This window comes from Balaenoptera borealis, assembly GCF_965194805.1.
Source record: "Balaenoptera borealis genome assembly, chromosome: 1".
In the NCBI taxonomy this organism is placed as follows: domain Eukaryota; kingdom Metazoa; phylum Chordata; class Mammalia; order Artiodactyla; family Balaenopteridae; genus Balaenoptera; species Balaenoptera borealis.
In genome coordinates, this window is record NC_138860.1 from 9,253,022 (window position 1) to 9,273,315 (window position 20,294).

At 36.7% G+C, this 20,294-nt stretch overlaps 2 protein-coding genes across 3 annotated transcripts in view; one reads left to right on the forward strand and one right to left on the reverse strand.

Annotated features, from left to right (window-relative positions):
- Window positions 1-20,294, reverse strand: part of CDC73 (cell division cycle 73) — a 91,010-nt gene that overhangs the window by 35,091 nt on the left and 35,625 nt on the right. The window lies entirely within an intron of this gene.
- B3GALT2 (beta-1,3-galactosyltransferase 2) lies at window positions 1,602-19,098 on the forward strand. 2 transcript variants are annotated; one of them, XM_082395082.1, is made up of 3 exons: window positions 1,602-6,538; window positions 10,462-10,632; window positions 11,050-19,098. In XM_082395082.1, exon 3 carries the CDS (start codon window positions 11,173-11,175, stop codon window positions 12,439-12,441), a length of 1,269 nt encoding a protein of 422 aa, XP_082251208.1. In that variant the 5' UTR covers window positions 1,602-6,538; window positions 10,462-10,632; window positions 11,050-11,172; the 3' UTR covers window positions 12,442-19,098. The 2 variants fall into 2 exon arrangements, with proteins under 2 accessions (XP_082251208.1, XP_082251207.1); XM_082395081.1 differs by lacking the exon at window positions 10,462-10,632.

Consider the following 20,294-nt stretch of genomic DNA (forward strand, 5'->3'; position numbering starts at 1 on the left):
GGAAAAACTGTAAATAACTATATAACATTTACTTCTAGTTATCTGTGCCATCTTTATAATGATTTGTGTACCCATCAAGTCTAGAAATCCCTTGAAAAAAAGGAACCTAACGATGCAGTATCTCATATGCTCCTGTAATTTGTGTACATGCTTAGTGCATTTGCTGAACGTAAGTGAATCCGTTGGGCATCCTCTAAGAAATTAGGGAGAGGAAGAAATCAAACCCTAAAGTCAACCCTTACCCCTTCCTAATCCTATAACCTTTGCCTCTCTCTTTTGCAAAGTTTTGAAAACTTTGCAAAGTTTCTTTATACTGAAGTCCCTATTGCCAACCAGACCATAAACAATCATTCTGAAGACAGCTACGTACGTGAATTTAGAATCAAGTACACTCAATGTTCCCAGGTCACCTTAAAAAAGCCCTTTGGGGAAAACATTCTATTTAGTTACTTCTGACTTTTGCTTTCGTTCCTTATCTACTACAGCTATTAAATAAGAAGCATTTTTCAATACTAATAATTCATATTTGGGTAACTATGCTTCCTTGTGAAGTTTTAGTGGACTTGTAAGTTCTAACATATTATATCTACCTGAATTTACAAACTGTCACACTTTGTAACGAATTAATAGTGTTAATATTTTAAAATACTCTTATGTGCTGGGGAGCAGGGAGTCAGGAGTAAGATGCCTGAAATAATTTAAAGGTGCAGACCTAGCAGGCTTCAAAACTCTATGTAAGAAATATTTTACACTGACCCCTCTAACAATCTAAAATTAAATGCACAGGTAACATTAACCTATGTATGTAAAAATTTTAATGGAAACCAATATCCTAGCAATATACTCTGTATTACAATTATGTTTTAGATTCATTTAAAGAAGGTCTCACACAAACACACACACACACTGAGACACTCAGAAGGCCTTGCTGTTTTCAAAGATTGTCTCCCACACTACAGACTACCTTCCCTGGCCACACTCACTAAATGCCCTTCAATTATTTTGTCAGCCAAACACACCTTCCCTCGTAAACTTCTAGAACACCTCCTAGGAAAGTAGTATCAAGCCCAGTACTGCCTTCATTGATAACCCCAGCTCTAACCTCTAAGACTATTCCATGTGTGCCAAATAACAACTGAAAGATTCTAGTTGATTCGTGCTAAAAAGAAACAGCTATGCTACTGAGAAACCAAAGAACATACAAGCAAAAAGGCATACCTCGTTTTACTGCACTTTGCAGATACATTTTTCCACAAATTGAAGGTTTATGGCAACCCCATGTTGTCAGATCATGGTTAACATTTTTAAATTAAGATATGTACATCGTTTTTTTAGATATAATGCTATTATCGCACAAAGTATACTGTAAACATAACTTTTCTGTGCACTGGGAAACAAAAAATTCATGTGACTCACTTTATTGCGATTTCGCTTATTACGGTGGTCTGGAATTGAACCCCAAATATCTCTGAAGTATGCCTTTACTATTTTTTTTAATTAATTAATTAATTTTTTTTTGGGCTGCGTTGGGTCTTCGTTGCTGCGCGTGGCTTTCTCTAGTTGCGGCGAGCAGGGGTTGCTGTTTGGTGCGGTGCGCAGGCTTCTCATCGCCGTGGCTTCTCTTGTTGCGGAGCACGGGCTCTAGGCACGCGGGCTTCAGTAGTTGTGGCACGTGGGCTCAGTAGTTGTGGCTCGCGGGCTCTAGAGCGCAGGCTCAGCAGCTGTGGCGCACGGGCTTAGTTGCTCCACAGCATGTGGGATCTTCCCAGACCAGGGCTCGAACCCAAGTCCCCTGCATTGGCAGGCGGATTCTTAACCACTGAACCACCAGGGAAGTCCCTGCCTTTACTATTAAAGTACTTGCCAAATTACTGCTGATTTTAGATGCTTACATTTTCCCTTAGGATCATTAACAGTTTGTTATGAATTAAACCAGATAAAGGTGTCTACAGTTAGTTTTGAAAGAGACTTTTAAATTTAGCTCTGCTTTCAAGTCTAAAGAAATTCTTAAACAATATGAGAAACTGCAGCACAAGCTTGTGAAAACTGAAGGAAAGAGTAAGGCAGGCAAACACTGACACTTGTGGTCATTCTGAGATTGCTAATTTGCAATCAGCTAATTCCTGCTTTGTGAGTTCAAAGAAAAGCAAAACTGGTTCATAAATCTTATATTAACTTCAAAGGAAAATGCCAAATTCTTAATAAACACAGTATTTTTTTCAAAAATGGAAAACTACTAATATTAAATAGCCAAAAATATGTTATTTGTCCAAATCTTTTATGTAATGAAAAAGATGTCATCTGATTTTGAGTCAAAATAGTCAAGAGATATAAACTCCAAGCAAACACTGCTATGCAAAATTGCTGATTGATCTCAATAAAATTAAAATTGGTATCTAAATAACTGTGTCAAATGGAATTTTTCAGAGTACTACGTTGGAAATTACATCTAATCCAAAACATTAAGATTTTTCTCCAGCACTGGAAAAAGATAGCTAGTTCTTCAGGTGAAATAAATGGCTTGCATTTAGGGGCCAAAGAGTCAGACTAAAGCACAAACAGGAATGGAGACTAATGTAGGGAAAACCAGATTCATGTTCCCCTCCTCACATTACTCAAGGCTATTAGCTCATTCTCAGTGAACAGAAATCACCCACCATGGTTGAAGTGTTCTCCCCACAACCCTTTTTCCCTTATTCTTTTTACCAAGGACATTTAGTTGAATTTATATAGATAGATGAATAGTATAATACTTGTCTTTCTTATTACATATTGAACAAATCTGTACCTGATTGATCATGTAATAATCACTCAGAAACTATTAACAACATGAATAAAGAAGTAATAATTATTTCTGTACCCAGTAGAAACTAAGAGTTAGGAGGCATAGCAAATCCTGCCTTTAAATTCTGACTCCTTAGGGGATATTCTAGACATGCCCAGGAAAATCCTAAAATGAGCCTGGACGATGCTGGCCAGAATGCATATGTGATAGTAATATCCATCTATTTTCCCACCAGGGGTGTGTTCTAAAATTGAAAAACAGACCTATGCAAGTAAAAATTACAAGACATTTATAACTATAAAACTTAACAAAATAGCTGCCAGTTTGCTGAGTCTGACAAAGAAATCTGTCACATTTACTGAGAAAGCTTAACCATAGAAATCAGATGTTAAAAGAAATTAGACTAAAGGAAGAACTTCTACAAGCTTGCCTGTCATAAGATTTTTACCACTTCTCTTGGCTGGAAACATGCAGGTTGCTAGAAAAAGTCACTAAAGGAACTTTTATCTCACGTCTGCTGTTTTTCTGTAAAGTTCCTAACCAGCTTAACTTAAACATAAGAAACAGGATGCAATTGTACCTAGAAGTTTAAAGTAAATTCTGATTCAGTACACAGGTACCCTTTCATTTGCTTTCAGGAGTCTCCTTTGCTGTGTAAACACTTTCCCCATCGCAAGCACAGTTGAGACAATAGTCCACTGGGAATTCAGGGGCTCTACCTAATACTGCAAGGAACCACTAACCAGCAGGTTACCTATGGAGTTCTCTTAATAATCAAGATCCATAAGAAATCCAGTGGGCATCAAAAAAGAGTCCAGTCAAAAGAACAGCCACAAATAATTCCTTTATCCTTCCTGGAGAAAGGGCAGGGAATGTAACTAAAACATCTTTGTATCTCTAACATTTAATAAGCTGTGCCTAATTGCAAATGTTGGCACACAGTAGTTGATCAGATATGTATTTGCTGATCAAGTGATTAAAACAAAACTACAAACATCCATTTATACTGCTATGAATGATCTCTGGGTATGCTGTGCTAGTAACAGGAAAAAAGTCCCACAATTTCTCCAGCAGTGCCATGCAGCATAATGGTTAAGAAGAGAGGGTAAGGACTTAATATTGCTTTAATTCCCACCTGGACTCTTTCTCATCACTAATCATCTGATATTTGGGATAATTAGTTTACAACTCTAAACACTGGTTCCTCATCTTTAAAATGGGTATTACAATAATAAAACCATTATGAGAAAAAAAGTCATTTATATAACAGCTCAAGTAGGCTTAGCACACAACATGAATTTAGTCACTGCTGCTACTTGCATAGTCAAATCCTACGTCAGGAATTATTGATAAATAATGATCTACTACAAACCACTTATACTTTTATAAAGTAAGTTATTTTAAGTAAGTAAGCACTTAAGCATTACTCTGCCACCTAATTAAAAAAAAAAAGAGTAGTGTGGGCTTCCCTGGTGGCGCAGCGGTTAAGGATCCACCTGTCAATGCAGGGGACACGGGTTCGAGCCCTGGTCTGGGAAGATCCCACATGCCGCGGAGCAACTGGGCCCGTGGGCCACAACTACTGAGCCCGTGCGCCACAACTACTGAAGTCCACATGCTTAGAGCCCGTGCTCCGCAACAAGAGAAGCCACCACAATGAGAAGCCTGCACACCGCAACGAAGAGTAGCCCCCACTCACCACAACTAGAGAAAGCCCGTGCGCAGCAACGAAGGCCCAATGCAGCCAAAAAATAATTAATTAATTAATTAATTAATTTTTTAAAAAGAGAGTAGTGAGCATGTAATATGGGTGGACTTAGGGACTAAATGCCAAGAAACCTGGGTTTTAGTTCTCTCCTTCACACTTAACCAGAAAAAGTCAAAGCTCTAGGCCTTACATTACCCATTTATAAAACTCTTACTGTTCCTTCTAACATTTCTAGGAAAATCACATACACTCCTTTAAAAAAGTCTTAGGATTCCTAAAACTACAAAACATGTTTCATCAGCTGTACTAAAAAACATAATGAGGACAAAAAAAATTTTAATATTAGAGAAAATGTAAATCTATATTTGAAATAACACACATTACTGGGGAAGATAGGTGGGATGAAAAATATATGACTACAAATATACGGTGTAAGTTTCAAAATGGTAAATTTCTATGAGTTAAGGTCCCTAAAGTCTCAGAGGAAAAACTGATAATTCAGGTTACTTAAAAAAAAAAAAAAAAGGACAATGCCCCAGTACTTGCAGAAAAAAAAGCAGCAAGGTGCCCAACAGACTAATCATACAAAATATTTCAGAGTGAATATCTAGTGTTTACTGAAAAATTTGCTTGATGGCAAGTTACTAAACCATCCTGAAATATTAGGACAAATAAATATGATTAGTAAAACCTCATTACCCACCAAGATCCCATACAAGTGTGCTTTATATCCATTACATCATTTTGTTGAATTCCACCATACATGTAATTTTAAAGAAAAATAAAAATAAAAAATAAATGCTGACATTAAAAAGTGATTAAAAATAAAGTTTTGCTGCCTTCAACAACACTAGAAACCACACAAGAGTAAAAAAGAAGTGGGCTGTATCACAGCATGTGTCAGTAAAGCAATCTACAGCAGCTGATTTACATAAATCCCAGAAAATGGGGGGGGACGGGGGGGGGGAAGACGCCTACGTTACTGATTAAAAATGATCTACGAGCCGCAACTAGGTATTAGTAAAATGAAAATCAGAACAATTTGAGAAAAAAAACTTCAAGGGAAGGAGTGCACTGAAGGGGTTAAATTACCCTAAGTTACATATCAAAGCTTATATTGCTTATGCCCTATAAAATCATGTAACATGAAAACCAACATCTAACACTGAAAACATTTAGAAAGCCTGTGCTTGAGCATAAAGTAAAAAAAAAAAAAAGGAAATAAGCTGGAAAAAAATAAAATTATAACCATTCATTTCATAATCATCCCATTTTTGCATTACTCACTCATCACTACACTTACACTGAATATATATAATTTAGCACATGGAAGCAAATCTCTAAGCTTCTCCCTACCTTAGGTTTTTAGTCAAAATGAATGCAAACCATCACGTGGGATTCAGCCAAGCAGTGACGTTCAATTCTGCTCTGTCAGAGAGAGCATCTGTCAAGCCCACATTTAAACGGCTGCCTGCCTGTGCAGCAGCTGAGGAACCCTGGATTTCATATTACAGACTAAAACCCTGGTAAAACTGCTCAAAATCCTTCCTGCAGCTGCCAGGCAACAACGACAGAGAGTTAAATCCTGTTCTTCTCCAATACAATCGAAGCACTCCATTCTAGCTCTGGCTGCTTTTGATTGCAGCTCAGTGTTCTTACTAGAAATATGGATACTGAGAAGAGAATACAGCACTGCATTGTCCGGCCAGGAAAACAGCAGATGTAAAAAGCTTCAATGCATCAACTGTCAGCAGGAGTCGACAGTGCTCCAAACAGAACGAACAACCACAGCTCTTTTGTTTAAAGAAAGAGAAAGAAAATGAAAGAAAGGAAAAACCTCAGAAGACCAGGACCCATATGAACAAGAAGGGGAACTCGAAGACAAGCAGACAGATGGACACTCTGGACACTGTGAAAGGCAATCGCAGGAGGCAGACTGCTGGGGGAGGTGCGCATGTTCGATAGCATCTTGGCTGAAGTGACGGCGTGCCAAAAGTATCTTCAGTGGGCATAACCCTCGCCACATAAATGCCTGACCAAGGAAGGTATGTCGATATCTTGTGTGGGATACTCATTTAAATGTCTGTTACTTTTTTATAGCCCTGTAGGCACTAGTATCTAATAAACAAGTTCATACAGCTCACTGTCTTTGAAACTATGAAAGGGTTTCTAAATATATGATTTTAAAATCTGTCATTGTTTAGAAGACAAGCCGTCACTGCTTTATTCAAGTAAACATGTAGCTTGCAGTAATTATGGATTACCGAAAAGGCAAACAGTAACAAGATGTGCTTAAAGGCTTCTCTGAGAAATTAAACTTTAAAAAAAATCTGAAGCCCTCTAAAGAAAACATAGCAATCCTTTATCAAATTAAGTCAAGCTGAATCCTTATCCAATAAATTAAAGTGCTCTCTTAAAAATGGCCATCAAAGAGGTCAATGCAGTGAAATTCATTAAATAGTATCAAAGATGATCTTAATATTAAGAGCTTTTTCAGTCCTTTTAAAACAAAATCTTAATATAGAACAGTTTTTAGTAACAAAATGTTGCCTCCCATTCCCATCTCCCTAAATAAAGATAACTTACTAACTCTGAGACTATCGACAAATTTTAAGTACCACCGAGCTGTAAGATACTAAAAGGAAAGCATTTGCACAGGATCACAGAAGGCAGTGTGCATTTATGCACAGCACACCACCCCAGGAGATTTGCATGTCCACGAATACAACTTTAAACAAAGAAATATCAATACTTGCTAAAATTACCCCCTTTTAAAATAGTGAGCTTTTATTTTAAGCAACAGACTGATTCTAAATGATCAAAATATAAGACTGGTTTTGGTGATCATTTTTAAAGTGAAACTCAAAAATATAACACGAAAATACTCTGTCATAAAAATATCCATGTAACAGCAATACAAGGTCAAAAAATTAAACTTAAATGTAGCCACTGTGCTTCCAGGCTATATAAATATGTAATGATGAACTAAGTGGCATAGTATGTGTGTGCAGGGCAGAAATAAATCTAATAAACTATTTTAGTAACAATCATAGAAGAGCAACTCATGGCTCAGGAACTCGGGTATTTCTAAAATTTTTTTACAGATCGTCAAAGATCCTGATTTTTGCTCAATTTTACAGCACAACTCAACCTATTATTTAATAATCACAAAAGGCAAACATTTGTAAGACATATGTAGGGATTCCATTCTAAAGTTAAGATTAAACAAGTCTATCAGGCCCTATTATTATTAGAGCTCAACATCAACTCTCACTCATAGTATGAATTTTTATTCCATTAAGGAATGAAACCAGATGGTATTAAACAAACAAAAAAAATATGGTTGTAAAAAACCTCAAGTCTCTCTTAGTACCTTTATCTCTCAATGTTAAAGTCACCAATTAAACATTTTTATAAGCTAGCTATCTCAAAACAAGAGTGTAGAGTTTTTTATTCAAGCACCCCTTAAATCTAGAACTGTTCCCACAGACTAAAGATATCATCACTTTTAAAAGCCAAATAATAAAAACAGCATGTGTGTGTGTGTGTGTGTGTGTGTGTGTGTGTGTGTGTGAGAGAGAGAGAGAGAGAGAGAGGGAAAGAGAGAGGGAGAAGTAATGGAACATTTTATAGTAACATCCTCTCCATGAGCGTCAATCCATAAGATGTAAATACATATTAATAACTTGATAATATTACCATAAAAACCCATAAGAGATAAATCAAAGCTATTTCTATGCTGAAAATGTAAAAGTGCAAAACTATTTAGAATGTCAAAATATTGTAACTTTCTGGTCTTGTTCCCACTTCTTAAGAATTAATGTACAACAGGCAGTAACTGGAGAATAATTTTATCTTTTAATAAAAGGAGGAATAGTTACTTTAATTGTACTTTCTTTTTAACAGTAGAATTATGATAAATATCTGAAAAATGTTTAATGAAGAATTTTTTTAAGGCTAGACACATGCACTACACTTACCAATGGGAGATTAAGAAATGAGTATATATGGATTTCAAGCCTGAGCAGCTGGATATTTACAAACATACAAATATCATGAATTTAAATTAAGATGCATCTCCATCACCTATGGCTACAAAATCACATAGGACCATAAACTACATGTATGCCAGATTACAATATATAATAATTTGCTGTTTTCTGTAACACTGAAATACTTTAGAAACATCACTTCAGGTATAATGTTTTCATAAAAATACAATTTACTAATATATTTACCTTCATTCATTTTTTCAGTCCTTTATTCAAACATGCATTCAAACATCTGACCTTCTATTTATTGCTTCTTAAACCATCAAATTTACACTTTTAAAAGATCTAAATGACTAGACTTCAACCAGATTCCAAGCATTCTGTATCAAGAGAAAGCTGACACATTTAATTTAGCTTTGGAATGTTTAAAATAGATTATCAAATAAATTTTAAAAGCAACTTTTGTTTCTTTTAAATTTACACACATAACCCTTGTATCTACTGGCTTCTTTATGGGGTGGAGGGAGAATTATTACTATTTATCTAATCTTTCACTTGAAAATAAAAGCTTAGAAAGAGTCTCCTCATCTGAACACAATGGCCAACTATTTACAGTGTAAGGAGGAGAAAAGCGAGTCTCTAAACCAGAACACTCAGCTCTGCTATTTTCAACCGAGCTCACCACAGAGCTATGTTTTACTGGTACGGTGAAGTGTCTTGGTCTTCATTAGAGTAATGTGAAATTAAAATTCAGGTAAATAAATTCTAATAAATAACTAGATTCTATTTTTTTTAAATCTGAAAACTTAAGGAAAAAAAAACACTGCTCCTATCTCATAAAATGATTAAATAATTTTTACATTGGAGAAATACCGTAACTTCTAAAAGCACTACATAATTTCAGATACTAGAAATTATCAAAAGCTAGTGCCTGCACTATTACACTTTAGAAATGTTTGAATTCCCACCTACTTGCTCCTCCTAGTGGCTTTTGCTAGAATAGTAGTCTAACACTTTCCATCAATATTTTCAAAATACTTCACATTATATGAGTGTTACTCTAGTTATTCAATTATATGAGGACTTCCATGTAAATGCCATTATTTTCCCCAAATAATTAAATTTCTCATCGAGGTTAAGCAAATTTGGTATTAACCATAAACCTTTCAATATCACAGGCTACATAAACACATTCATATGTGTATATATAATTTCAAATAAACAAACGCTCCTACAATGTTTTTAATTGACCAGTTTTCTTTTACATAAATAATTTTCACAATAAAAAGTTGAAAAAATTAAAATTACACAAAAAGGCTTTTTTTCTCTTTTAATAGAATTCAAGCTACAGCTCCTTATCCATCCTTTACCCCCACGCCTTGATCCAGAAAAACTAAGAGCAAACTGAAAAAACATGAACAAATTTGTGCTATGCACTGAAAAAACCTGTTCAAAGACCAGTTCTTAATATGCAGCATCGTGAACTTCCCATATTGACATCTCATAAATTTTTTTTTCTAAATGTAGGGCTCTAAGTGTCATGCTAGCAGAAGTCCTAAAAATGTAAAAAATTCTCTACATGCAAATTTAGAACACAGCATAACTCAAAGATCTTTTAAGATGCATTTTGTGAAATTTAAAATTTTAAATAGTTGGGGATACAATAATACCTAGTGTCTATATTTTGTAAGAAATCTGAAAAGACTGTTCAAAGCAGTTCTTTGTTTAATTCTAACATGGAGATTCAACTGAGGTACGTGATAGTACTCTGTGAAGTCCACAGATAACTAAAGATAATTAGTTGCTATATTATAAAAATCAATCTTAAGTCTAAGTAAGGACAATGATCTCCTGAATACCTCATGTTTGAAGTGGAAAGTTAACATGAGAAAAGGGTATTTGCAAAGGTCCATCATTTATTACTGTCTTAAAATCCTGCACTGAAGTTACTGAACCCTGAACATTAATTCTGACAGGTGCGTCTTCTCACTGACTTTCTCGACACAGTAGGGGCCAACGGAAACATGCCAAGCAGTGTACTGTGACTAACAAAACTCTGCCATAATCAACCTTGCACCGTCTGTCCCACAACTGATACATGACCATTTTACAAAAAAGGCCGCTGACTGTGCACCATACCACCAACAGTATGTCAAATCAATTTTAATTAATGCCAATAAATTTTCCATCTGCTCTCAGGCCTCCTTTCATGGCCTCTCTCAGGGATTTAGCAGCATTTCCCTCTTCTCCATGCATACAACTTTTAATCTTTAACTTAAGTCAACAAGTACAAATGACCAGAGCTACTGAGACGATAAGTGGAAGAAAATCAATCCATTCACCTCTCTTTAAAGTGGTCACTGTGCTCCAAAGGTGTATTTTTAAAGAAATTAATCCTGTTCTCAGGATGTTACGTTGCCAAGGGAAGACAAATCATAAACGTTGTTCCTGGGTTATCCTATTTTCACAACTTAAAAATTTCCATGTGCCCTAATTTTATTAGTCTCTTTCAAGCAGTTCTGTGATATTTCCATGCCGTAAACATTTATGCTTCATCTTTATAGAATGACTGCGAGGGAGACGACGTGACCGCATTAGAAAATGATTACCAAAAAACAGTACTGATTCAGGAGAAGAACACATTCTCAGCCACCGATCTCTCTCATCCACTACTGGATATTTACAACATGCTTCAGTGGAGAAGAAGACACTGCTGCCTTGCAAAGCTGAGCTGGAATGCCAAGAGGTCTCTGTTCCGCACCCATCTTATTGGTGTACTTTCTCTTGTGTTTCTGTTTGCCGTGTTTTTGTTTTTCAATCATCACGACTGGCTGCCAGGCAGAACTGGATTCAAAGAAAACCCTGTGACATACGCTTTCCGTGGATTTCGTTCCACACAGAGTGAGACAAACCACAGCTCTCTTCGGAACATCTGGAAAGAAGCAGTCCCGCAGACTCTGAGGCCGCAAACAGCAACTAACTCCAATAACACAGATTTGTCACCACAAGGAGTTACAGGGCTGGAGAATACACTCAGTGCCAATGGAAGTATTTACAATGAAAAAGGCACTGGACATCCAAATTCTTACCATTTCAAATACCTTATCAATGAACCTGAAAAATGCCAGGAGAAAAGCCCTTTTTTAATACTACTAATAGCTGCAGAACCTGGACAGATAGAAGCTAGAAGAGCTATTCGGCAAACTTGGGGCAATGAAAGTCTAGCACCTGGTATCCAAATCATACGAATTTTTTTGTTGGGTGTAAGTATTAAGTTAAATGGCTACCTTCAACGTGCAATACTGGAAGAAAGCAGACAATACCACGATATAATTCAACAGGAATATTTAGATACATACTATAATCTGACCATTAAAACACTAATGGGCATGAACTGGGTTGCCACATACTGTCCACATATTCCATATGTTATGAAAACTGACAGTGACATGTTTGTCAACACCGAATATTTAATACTTAAGTTACTGAAGCCAGACCTGCCTCCTAGACATAACTATTTTACTGGTTACCTAATGAGGGGATACGCACCCAACAGAAACAAAGACAGCAAGTGGTACATGCCACCAGACCTCTACCCAAGTGAGCGCTATCCTGTCTTCTGTTCCGGGACTGGTTATGTTTTTTCTGGAGATCTGGCAGAGAAGATATTTAAAGTTTCTTTAAGCATACGTCGTTTGCACTTGGAAGATGTATATGTAGGGATCTGTCTTGCCAAGTTGAGAATTGATCCTGTCCCCCCTCCCAATGAGTTTGTGTTCAATCACTGGCGAGTTTCTTATTCAAGCTGTAAATACAGCCACCTAATTACCTCTCATCAGTTCCAGCCTAGTGAACTGATAAAATACTGGAACCATTTACAACAAAATAAGCACAACGCTTGTGCCAATGCAGCAAAAGAAAAAGCAGGCAGGTATCGCCACCGCAAACTCCACTAGAAAAGACAACTTTTTTTTTTTTTTCCCAAACGTGCAATCTGTAGAATATTGCTAAAAGCATGTATAGTTAAAACTGATCACATCCATAGGACAAGTTTTAGTTAAAACTCATCGCATAAAGGAATCCAAAAATATTTTTTTAATTTCTGAAGAAGGTAATTCTTAAAAATACATGATATAACAAAAAGGTATCCCAAACAATCTACTAAAAATCCACATATGGGGATTCTGTGTATTAACATGCAATAACAGGCGTGCATACATCAATGGTTCAACTCTTACGTTAGGGGCCAAGAAGGTGTGTTTGCATATGTTTTCCACATAAATTTTAATTTAAGAAATGGATACAGTCAAAAGACCCTTCATTTGGGATTCAGTTTTTCATTTCAATATATAATTAAATGTAAATAAAACATTATTGTCAATTTTAAGGAAACTTTATAATTCTGCAAAGGACAAATTTTGACCTATTCTAGGGTTCTAAAAACCATATTCCATGCAATAAGATTTAGTTGAATTATTCCATAAACATATTTATAAAGTTCAGATGTTTCATCAATGCAGTTCTCATCTAAGTATTTACTTTTTAAAAACAATTGAGATATTCATTTTCTTTTATCAATACGCACATATACTGGGGGAATTTATTTTGACATGACGTGATAAAATGTGAAAAAAAAATCAATGTGTCTCAGGCTCACGTTTTTATAAAAAAAAAAAAATTAAATGTTTCAAAATAGAACATCTGTTCCCTCGTTGGTGTTCAGGGCCAAGCTAGTACTTCAGTGATTTACTCAGTCAACCAGTTACTGCACTCTCAAGGAGCATCACCACTTAACTTCAAGCATATCTGAAAAAATCTATCATTTTCCTCTAACTGAAGCAAAAGTGATTACTTACAGGCACAAAGAGGATGCACTGTTGAAAAAAGATAAAGGATAAAGAGTGCAGCGGCAGTTTCATTCAATACATTTTAAGATGCATGTCTGTCAAACTGCAACATATGGGAAGTTTATTTCCTGACAGCAGGTGTACACATGCCAATACTTAATCATTTTACGGCACCTACTTCTTTCTCTGAGTGCCAAGTTTACAAACCTGCAGTTTTTAATTTGGTGGATGACAAATATTCTGTACCACTGATTAAAAACTTTTCTGGGAGGGATGGGGGAAAACTACAAATGCTTGATGAACACTTGATTCTAGGATAAACAATGTATACAATGCACTTTTATCAAGTTTTTAATAAAAAAGGTAAACAAAAAACCTTTACTGAGTGTTATGGTCCAAATACTTCACAATAATTTGGTATGGCTCCATTACAAATTTTAAAATCAGGAAATACTAAGCCATTAATTTTAAAATAGTGTTTTTACTTTAAACAAGTGTATAAATTTATCAATCTTGCTCAGTGAGGATGTCACTTATCCTAATTCCAATAACAATCATTTTTATCCTTGATTCTATTCTGAAGAGTTATCCACCAAAATAGAATTCTAACATGCTACAGTTCAGAATCACAGAGACTGTTTCAGTACTTATCATTTAATGCGTTGAATTCTATTTATACTCAACTTATCTCCCACTTTCAGTTCAGTTGTTTAAGTGTTCTATTCTACATAGAATAATTCTGAATGCTGAGCTAAAAAACCCCCCAGCTCTTGGTAAGGTCTGTTTTTCACTTAATTTATTCTGTATGGTTATAAAAAGACTAAAATTACTAAATACCAAAATTACTAAACAAAGGTCACACATAAAAGGATAATACCAAATTAGATAAGTGTGATGAAAGACAAAAGGAATCCTTCCCTCAGTATAGAGTAATCCTCTCATTAATACTTCAGAAGTTTTATTTTTTAAAAGTATATGTATATGCATGTGTGCATCCACAGGTATGTACTCAGAAACAATGCAAACACTATGTGTACAAATTATTATTACAGTGCAGTATCTTTAAAAGATAGTATTTTCCTTCCAGAAAAATTCAAGTTTAAAAAAGATGACTTGGAATCTGATGACACTCCAAGTTCTCAAAGAGCACTGAATCAAATAACAAGTGTTTTAGTACTGCTGAAAATCTTTATTTTAAAATAAGTATTCTGCTATTAATTTATTTTTGACCTTCCATTCTGAATATGCAAGCTGATTTCAGCAAAATATGATTTTCAAATTCATATGATATTTAAAACTACAGTATTTAAACATCTCACCAAATATTAATTGTGCCTTATTCATGCCCAGTACTATGTAATTTTTACTATGCATGAAAATATAATTTTAAATGACAGCACTTGCATTTGGTCAAAGAAAAAAATTCCAGGAACAACCATGTAATCTTTAAGCTTCAAGCGTTACGAGATATTTTGGAAGATAATAATACCAAAACTTTCAATACTTACACTAGTTTATTTTGATCAAGATTATTGGGCTTCCCTGGTGGCGCAGTGGTTAAGAATCTGCCTGCCAATGCAAGGGACACGGGTTCGAGCCCTGGTCTGGGAGGATCCCACATGCCGCGGAGCAACTGGGCCCATGAGCCACAATTACTGAGCCTGCGCGTCTGGAGTCTGTGCTCCGCAACAAGAGAGGCCGCGATAGCGAGAGGCCCGCGCACCATGATGAAGAGTGGCCCCCGCTTGCCACAACTAGAGAAAGCCCTCGCACAGAAACGAAGACCCAACACAGCCATAAATAAATAAAAATAAATAAATTTAAATTACTTATTAAAAAAAAAAGATTATATAGGTGATGAAATTCTAATTCAAGTAAAAAAATTTTTTCTCACCTCTGAGTATACAGTATAATCACATAAAATCAACTGGAGTCTTATTAATATCTATTACCAAAACCCTTATAAAAATAATACCAACACAGCAGCAGGAACTATTTACTGACCGAGAGTACGCTGTGTGCCTGGTACCGTGTTAAAAGCACTTTACACACATGATCTCGTATAATCCTTGTAAGTAACACTAAGAGATAAGAAAGACTCGTACAAGAGGTTAAATACCTAAGATCACACAGCTAGTAAAACAACAGGGTTCCACTGCAAAGACTCTTAACCATTATGCTATTCTGCTACATACTTCACATATGACTCCTGCTAGAGGGTCTAAAAAGCTAAGCAAAAACAGCCTGTCCTCTCTTCTATTCCATGCTTATTCTTCACCTTTTGCTAGGATCTCCAGGCATCACAACTGTTTTCTCACACTGGAGGGAAGCCTGATGTCAGGTGCAAATAAAGAGAAGGAGAAAGAGAAGGAGAGGAAATCTGATCCCTCAGTTATTTTTTCTTCTCCTTTTCAGTTGTTGATGTCTGGGGGCCAGAAACTCAGAAAAGCTAAGAATTACTGCGTATCTCTTGCTCCTTTGGGCACTGAGACACATCTGTAAACAACAGGCAGGCGGCATTTAGAAATTATGTAAAAGGTGCTTCTTTTGAAGTACAATTTGATCATTGTTAGTAGAGAAAAGTAGCACCGCATTTACTCACTCAGTAGGTTTCAGTTCACTGTTTCTAATCTAGGATTTTTTGTTTGTTGATTGCATTTACTCAGTAGGTTACTCAGTATTTACTCAGTAGGTTAGTCACCTACTGTTTTGTGATGAGGTGGTAAAACCGATTTATCCAGCTGGTTCAGGTTTGTTTTCAGTTTTTACTGCTTAACTACAAAATTAGACTATTAAATTAACACAGATTTAAGAAGCCAAAAAAAACACATCTCTACCATACCTACATTCTAACACACCTCACAGAGTATCAGTGTATCACTTAACGTGACTCTCGGAAGACGGGTAATGTGCATCAAATACTAACGGGACATTCTAAGTTTCGGCCAGGAACCTGCTGCTGCACACTCCATCAGCGCGCGCGCACACACACACACACACACACACACACACGCCCTCCCCCAAGCACGATGTAACTCTACACCTTACTACTTTCAAGATCCGATTTGCCAGAGAAGGAAGAAAAACGTTTCTGTATTTGCAGGAAGTGTTTCCCCTCCCTCCACCAGCAAATGTCTGAGCTAAAGGACAACTAGAGTGAAAGCAACTGCCTCCATCTGTTTATTAATCTAATTATTTCAACTTCCCACTGAAGCCTATAGATTCTCAGTCTGAATTTCACTTGAGACAGTATCCTAAACGTTGAAAGATGAAAATAAATCAACGGCATCACAAAAAATAAATGTTAAGTAACAGAAAGCTATAACATTATATGCAAAATCTTAAATTCATGCTTGTATAAGTTTTCAATTAAATGTTTAAAAGATACTAATTTATACGATATAACTAACAAGGGTTGTTTACTTCACTGTCATACCTAAAATGCTAGTAAAAACATATATTTGAATATAGATAACAAACAGAAGTAGCATGAGACTCTGATGGCAATGAGAATTTTCTATCATACTGGCAGATTTCCTTTGGGGAGCTACTCCACCCTCAAATAAGAAAGTTCTAGGAAATCTTTCAATCAAGACACCCTGCCTTGCACTAGCCAAGCTAAGATAACCAAAGACCCTCTCTTATTGCAATCTGAATCCTGAAGGAAGGAAACAAACACACGCACACAAACAAAGAAAGTGATTGGAGCTGATTCACTTGAAACTCAGCACCCTGCAGAAATTACCCACTGATTCTTGTTCTCTAGATCCCAGAGCTGCTACGGTTCCTGTCCCTTCTACCACTTGGTTCTTTAATTTTTTGAACTCACCTATAATATTCTGATACTTTTTTTTTTTGGTTTCAGTTAGTCAGAGTCAATTTTTAACCAAAGAATCCTAAGTGACAGAAAACCTACCATTAGCAAATGCTGCAGTGATAAAGTCGTTCCTAGGTTCTATGATGACTTCAGAATGCTCTATAAGACCATGCCCTCTGTGTGCTTTGCCACCTGAACAAGTCAGGAGTGTAAAGGGATCCAAGAACAACTTTTCTGTTAAAGAAAACAGGCTGAAAATTTTAGAGCTGTTCATAATCCATATTCATGACCAGGCCTCACAAGAACAACAAAGTAGTTTTTGTGCATATAACATAATATAGCGGAGAGCATGTTGCTATAGATACCTTATTACTGAAGGGATCAGGGAAACAGGCTTGGGAGCTGTGTTTCTACAGTCACACCACCATGGGGCAAAGGCAACATGTCTCCCAAGTAGCCACCAACACGGAAGTAACCATGAGCACAGCTGCCTGAGCCCCCTGCACTGTAAAATGCTGTCTGAGCTTAGAAATGAATGAACAGAGAAGCCTGACCACACCTTCACATCTGCTGTTTAATACTATTCCTTTATCAGAGATCTTTTCGTCTCCTGATGAGGTTAAAAAAAAAAAAAGCTACAACCTTCTTCCTGGTAGATTTATGTAAAGGAGGGAAGAGAATGAATGACTCCTCTACAATGAAAAGAGAAAGCGAATAACTGGGCCAAAAAGACAAGTAAAGTTAATTTTTACAAAAATAAAATGAATTTCTTAATCAAAGTTCATAAGCATAACCCCCAATTTAAAGTATTTGTATGTCTGAGTGTCTTTAAGTACACACATTTAACAGTACATTTAAATCCAGTTATCTTCTCTCATCTCCAAATTTTAAAACTTTTAAAATAACATTTCCTGTCTGAGTGAATGGCTATATCCAGTCAGTGGCCACACGAAAATATCAAGAGTCATCCTCGCCACTTCCTTCTCTTACTATCACCCATATCACTCTATCCCCAAAACCTGGATTCATAGTGGAATCCACTCACTTTTCTTCATCTTACCGCTCTAGTAGTTCAAGTGAGCAAAACTTTTACAACTGGTTTCTTCACAGTCACCCAATCTGCTTCCCACATACTACTGCCAGAATGATACTTTCAAAACCACAAAACTATTCACATCATCCCAATGCTTCAATGGATTCCCCGTGTTCTTAGGATAAATACCAAAATCCCTGAAATCCCTGGATAGCGGCAGGGCCCATGAATGACTCTCTTCCTTGCTAAAGCTAATGTCTCTACCCAATCTTTTGATCTTACTGATGCCTTTTACTTCACACCATAATGTAGCCTCTCTCTTCCTCAAGACTGATTTTAAAAGCAATCAACAAACAAAAAATCCTAGATTAGAAACAGTGAACTGAAATTTGACTCAATAAAACAGCCTCACATTTTTGGTTTGCAGCATTTTCATCTTATTTGAAAGGAAACTTATTTTTAAGGCGTCAAAATCAATTTTTCTCTATAGTGAAAAATTGATTTTGACGCCTTAAAAATAAGTAAGACTCAACCACTGGCTTATATATGGGCTCACCCACACTGCAAATAAAGCAACATATAAGTAAATATATGTTGACAAAAAGAAAGTACAGGGGCTTCCCTGGTGGCGCAGTGGTTGAGAGTCTGCCTGCCAATGCAGAGAACACGGGTTCGAGCCCTGGTCTGGGAAGATCCCACATGCCACGGAGCAACTAGGCCCGTGAGCCACAACTACTGAGCCTGCGCGTCTGGAGCCTGTGCTCCGCAACAAGAGAGGCCGCGATAGTGAGAGGCCCGCGCACCACGATGAAGAGTGGCCCCCGCTCGCCACAACTAGAGAAAGCCCTCGCACAGAAACGAAGACCCAACACAGCTAAAAATAATAAATAAATAAATTTATAAAAAAAAAAAGAAAGTACAAATATTCTGGAAATAATTACTATAATCAGTTCCACAAATGTGAAGGTCCCTCACATGACAGTGCATTTCTAAGCAGGGACCATGATGCTGAAGAAGATCAAGAAGTGTTAACCTTCCTCAATAGAAATTCAATGCAGATGAAACCCTTAGGCATCATTTCCCAAACAGACCAGTTTACCATGCTCTATTCCAGAACTCTAACACTAGGTTAATAGAAATTCTTGAGTCCAGTCCTCCTTAGCGTTGAAGAAACATCCAAAAGTCCACTCATTTGATAAATATTAACTGAGAGCCTAGGCATTAAGACATGAGCTGTAGATACAATGATAAACAAAAACAATCATTAAGTTGCTGCCATAATACTCCTTTGACAGAGAAAGCCATGTATCAGAGCTTCATACAGATAAGTGGAAAGGACAACTATGATATCTGTCATGAAGGAAAGATACACAGTGCTTTGCAAGCATACAACGGGAACTGACCTGACCTATGGCAGAAAAGCCTTCTCAGAAGAAACGTTTGTTAACATCTAAGAAATAACTAGATGTTAATCAGGCAAAAGGGGAATAATTCCAAGAAGGAGCAGCAGGTACAATGGCCCTGAGGCTGGAGTAAACCATGGCACAAAAATAAAGAGGAAGATTGGTATGAGCTAATGCCAGAAAGGTAAAAAGAGAGAGAGACAGCTAAACCCTCATGAAGACTCGTGGTACCTATTAAAATATGGCTTTTAATCCTAGAGTAATAGGAAGCCATGGAAGATACAACAATACTTGGAAAATAGAAAAACAAACTGAGGCTAATGCATGCCGAACAGCTCCCCTCTTCTTCAGTGTCTGAGGCATCCTGGCTGCACCACGAGAACAGAATGAAGAGGCGCATGGGTGACACAAAAACACAAACTAGGAGACCACTGCATAATCCAGGGAAGATACAGAAATAGTTGGACCAGGAAGGACGGTAGTGATCCGGAGATAAGAATTCCAGAGATGTTAGCAAGTGAGGTCCACAGGCCTTCACGACGTGTGGATACTCGCGGTGAGGGAGAAGGCATGAGTGGCAAGGCCTAAGATCCTGGCCTGGGCACTGAGGGCATGAGGAAAGAGAAGACGCTGTACGAGAACCTGATTCGCCAAGGATAACATAATAAAGAGCCACTGAAAAATGTACAGAAGGATTGTCAAGTGGCAC